General features: G+C 31.7%; 1 protein-coding gene across 1 annotated transcript in view; it reads right to left on the bottom strand.

The window, feature by feature from the left end:
• Positions 1–1,820: 1,820 nt before the first annotated feature.
• Positions 1,821–4,759, bottom strand: part of CCDC59 (coiled-coil domain containing 59) — a 14,443-nt gene continuing 11,504 nt past the window's right edge. Inside the window, exon 5 of the mRNA XM_023509346.1 lies at positions 1,821–1,928. Within this exon, the coding sequence (XP_023365114.1) occupies positions 1,828–1,928 (101 nt within the window). The 3' untranslated portion in view covers positions 1,821–1,827. The remainder of the gene's footprint in view (positions 1,929–4,759) is intronic.

Below are 4,759 nucleotides of genomic sequence, written 5' to 3'. Positions count from 1 at the left end.
ATACTGAGTCTTCACGTGTTTTTGCCAAATAAAACATTAAATTTAGAGATTCATTTCCACATTCTTATTTTGACTCTGACACTACTACAATAAGTGGGATATAAAAAACTATATTATACTGGGAAAATGTGTGCCAATGAATTAATAGTTCATAACTCTACATAATTTTTTTTGAAAAAATTTACATTTTTTTCTTATGACTCTAATAGTCAGAAATATATAATAATCATATACATATACATTTTTAAAATATACTTCTGATTCATTTATTCTTTAACAGAATACCATACAAAAATTTCTTGGTAACAAAGCTGAGAATCCTTTTGTGTATGCATTTGATACTAGAATATAAGAAAACACAAGTCTGTATAGCTAATGTTTTAGCTATAGTTTCTTTGAAAATATATTACACAATAGTTTTGTAATTTTCATTTTTTTTTATTATTGTAAAATGAGTATGGCTTTCAGAAAATAAATTCTTGTTAGGTAGGTAATCAATATTATTCCTATTTGGAAACAAGATGCTTAAATCAATGGAGGTGCTAAGTTTGAAAATTCTGTACACAGAGAAAGAATTTTGAGAAATTTAATTTGGGTGAATACTAGTTTATGAATAAATTATGTTAATTTATCAAACATGCACATGTATTAATTAAATATGATTAAGAGACGTAAGAAATGATACTTTCCTCAAATGTAAAATGGCAAAAATAATAGCATTTATTAGAAAGTTGTTAAGGGGTGTGGCGCCTGTGGCTCAAAGGAGTAGGGCGCCGGCCCCATATGCCAGAAGTGGGGGGTTCAAACCCAGCCCTGCCCAAAAACTGGAAAAAGAAAAAAGAAAGAAAGTTGTTAAGGGAAGTGAGACAGTATGTAAAGGTTTTAGTATATTGCTAAATGTTAATATTACTATTTTTAACATCATCATATTATTATTATTTGTCAACCAATCATAGGATTGGGTAGAGTCAGAGGGTTCACTGGGGGATTAAATAATATTCATAAATCTCTTAGCATAGTTTCAGGCTCTTATAATAATACCAACAATAGCAATTTACTTCCAACATTACTGTACTTCCAGTACAGTATGATTAATAGTGCCTCAATCTACAGATTCTTTTAACGTTTATCTTTTATGGCCGCACATTACCCACTTGCTGTTAATTGGCCTCAAAATGACTGTGTATCCTTCATGTGACAATATCTGGTAATTACGTGGTGAGAGGAAAAATAATGTGTTTAACATTTAGCAAAGTATTTCCAAAAGTGCAGAATGACTGAGCACTCAGCTTATACAAAAATGTATTAGAAATCTACATTTGAAGGTAGACTTTTCTGGTGAAATTACATTTTTACTTTCTAAATGGTATCTGCATTAGCCTGCTAAAAGAAGTCTCTGCAACTAAATTTAAAGGAATATAAAGTCTGACTCGTATAATATATTTAAAATCTTACTTTTTAGTAATGTTAAGGGTCTTAAAAGATTTCAGAAATAGACAAAGATGGATAATCCAAATATTGGCAGATTTTATCTGGAAGACATCTAGAATTCTTAAGTGTCATTGGAGAATTTGTATATGCTCCATTAGTGGTTATAATTGCCACTATTAACCAAGCGGGTTTATATCCTATGACAAAGACAACCCTGTATGATTTTAAATTTGGCTATAAAAAATTCTATTAAAGACTACTGATAGACTATAATGTAATTAAGATCTAAAGTACATTACATGTAATTTCAAGTGCTTCATGTTAATAATGTATATGATTTTTTTCTAATGCTTTTATTTTTGACTTTTAATTTTTTTCCTTACAACACAAATCTTGTCAACAAACCAGCCTAATTCTCCATGGCATACTTGGTGGAAAACATTGACTAACTGACCTTATTTCAATGCAAGCATCATAATTTAACCAATGTGTAACATCTGAAAGATAAAATGAGATGCACAACATTAAACAATTATAATAGCTAACACATAGAGCATTTAATATGTGTTAGTTGCTGTTCTATGTGCTTTACATGTAGCAATTTGTTTATCCATTCAAGTCACCCTGTGATGGACGTACAAGTTATTTCAGGTCTACTTCTCTTACCAGTGTGAAAGCCAAGAAATTCTGAAAACTTTGTTTACCTCCCACCCCACAGGCAGAAATTTGATCTGAATTTATAGGAAGCTATTTATATTCTCAAATTATCCCTCTTTATTTGAATATTTATTTTGCTGCAGCAATTTTAATATTTTAATATGCTGCCTAAGACCTTGCAGTGTCTGCTATATAAATGTATAGCGTGCACTGACTTACTTTCTAAAATCCCAGTCATTCTGAACCTGAAACACCCTCAGACCCAAGGGTATTGGAAAATAAGTTATATGTACATCATGCTTATTTTACAGGTGAGTAAACTGAGGGACAGAGAAGGTAAATAATTCTGCAATGTCACACATGTAGTAGCAATTGAAATGTTTCAAATGATTCACTTTCACATAAACATTTAATATGGTTTTACATATTTCTCTTATTTTCCTTCCTTTTTTCTTAACTCCAAAATCTCAAAAATAGAATGTTAAATGTAACCCCTACACATATGAGTATCATTTTAAAAAGAAAAAAAATCCTAGAAAAGCTTAAAGCTTACTGCTTCCAATGCTGCTAACTAAAAAACAAAACAAAACACTGAATTACTACACAATAATCAGTCAGAAACGTGGAATTACAGAGCAAGCACCATTTTCAAAGGGCTTAAATAGATCTAACTTGATCGAAGTTGTTTTTTCTGTTTTTTTTTTTTTTTTTTTTTTTTTTTTTTTTTTTTTTTGCAGTTTTAGCCGAGGCCAGGCTTGAACTTGCCACCCCCGGTATATGGGGCTGGCGCCCTACTCTTTGAGCCAGAGGCACCGCCCTTGGTTGAAGTTTTACACATGGAATTTCCAGTGATATCCATATCGTAGCTTGGGAAGGATGTTAGGAAACTGAGTTTCTGTTTCTAGCTCAGAAAACAAATTGTTATATGACCTTGAATAAATGATACTTTACTTCATATCTATTTCTAAATTCTAAATTATACTTAGAATTCTGTTTCCATGAATTCTAAGTAGAACAAATGTACATGAGTAGAGTTAATTGAGCCATTTTTAGGAAGGCCTACAAGTACTGTTTGTTATTATTTCAGTATCTAGTCCTAGAGTTGTATGTCCCAGTTTCACAGTATCGGAAGCCAAATTCATGTTTGTCACCGGCAGTGTATCCCAAGAATCATTTAAGCTAGTTCTCAAAGTCTTTATTAGCATTTTAAAGCAATGATTAAATAATTACGTAATCACAACTCCAAACACAGATTCCATCCTTAGTAAAACTGTACATGTGTAAGTTAATGATTAAACTTTCTTCCTGTCACAATCTGCATACATCATTATTGATCTTTCTCAATTTCAATTAACCAGTGGACAACAGAATATTAAATACTGATCAACTATTTCAACCAACAGCAAAGAATAATTCTCACCTTTTGCAATAGATTAGTGGTTTCTAATTTCTCATGCGGATGACCCATTCTTTGGGACATTAATATGAAAACATCTCTATAAGGGGAGGGGGGAGGATGGGTGGAGGGAAGGTAATTGGTGGGACCACACTACCCTGCATCTTACAAGGGTACCTGTGAAATTTACTAGGTGTAGAATATAAATGTCTAACCACAATAACTAAGAAAACTAAGAAAATGCAGTGAAGGCTATGTTAACCAGTTTGATGAAAGTATTTCAAATTGTATATAAAACCAGCACATTGTACTCCATGACTGCATTAATGTACACAGCTATGATTTAATAATAAAAAAAAAACACGTCTGAAACCAAATAATGTGGATAAGCCTTCAGAGTTGATGATAGAGCATATGCTAGTTTAAAAATATATATTATGTCCAGAATTACAAATCACAATTATTCATATTACAGAATACATATCTCAAAATATTTTTAAGGGCTAGCCATAGCTTGTTATAAATCATAAGACACTGCTCCTCTCATTCAAATCTTAGATTTTTTTTAGTCTGTTAATAAAGCATTGAAAAAATAAATTTTCCTAGAAAAGCAGTTTGGAAGTAAGACTGTAATGAATGAATTTAGCAGCAGTTTGTTGTATTTTGTTAACAAAAATATTGTGAATTTTTATAAGATAAGATGATATATTGACCCTACACCAAATTTTATAGAGATGAGAACAAAAGAAATGCAGGCTCCTCTTATCAGCCTGTGAACATAAAATGCAAGCCATACAATAATGCCAATGCTTTTAAAAGGAATTAAACTTTTTAATCTACATTTAAATGCAAATACATTAATCTACAAACCTACAGCCATGGTAATTAAGCAGAATTTCCAAAAGATGTTTTCCTAAGGATGGCAAGAGAAAGTAGATCGCATTAAAGATGCACTTAACTTTCTCCACTGCCTCAACAATTTGAAGTGACTCGGAGGTAAATCCAACGATCTCAACATTTTTCAACCCAAGCCTTTTCTTTTGCTAGTTTCTCTATTCCTGGTGTAATAAAATTATACATATGCATATATGTGTATATATTATGTAATAAAAGATCAAATATGGGAGGTTTCAGTAAAAGAAATTTGGAGGAGGAAATGGAGGTCACCTATAACCCCAAGACCAATTAGTCTTTCCCTAATTCTTATTTGATTCACTCACAGCCAGAAATATGCTTAATGCCCAGGTGGATTCCTTCAGCAGCTGCAGCCTTAGT

This window comes from Otolemur garnettii, unplaced genomic scaffold, assembly GCF_000181295.1.
Source record: "Otolemur garnettii isolate 467f Iridium unplaced genomic scaffold, OtoGar3 scaffold00007, whole genome shotgun sequence".
Classification (NCBI taxonomy): domain Eukaryota; kingdom Metazoa; phylum Chordata; class Mammalia; order Primates; family Galagidae; genus Otolemur; species Otolemur garnettii.
Note: the sequence above shows the minus strand (reverse complement) of the source record. Positions and strands in the feature narration are given on the sequence as shown.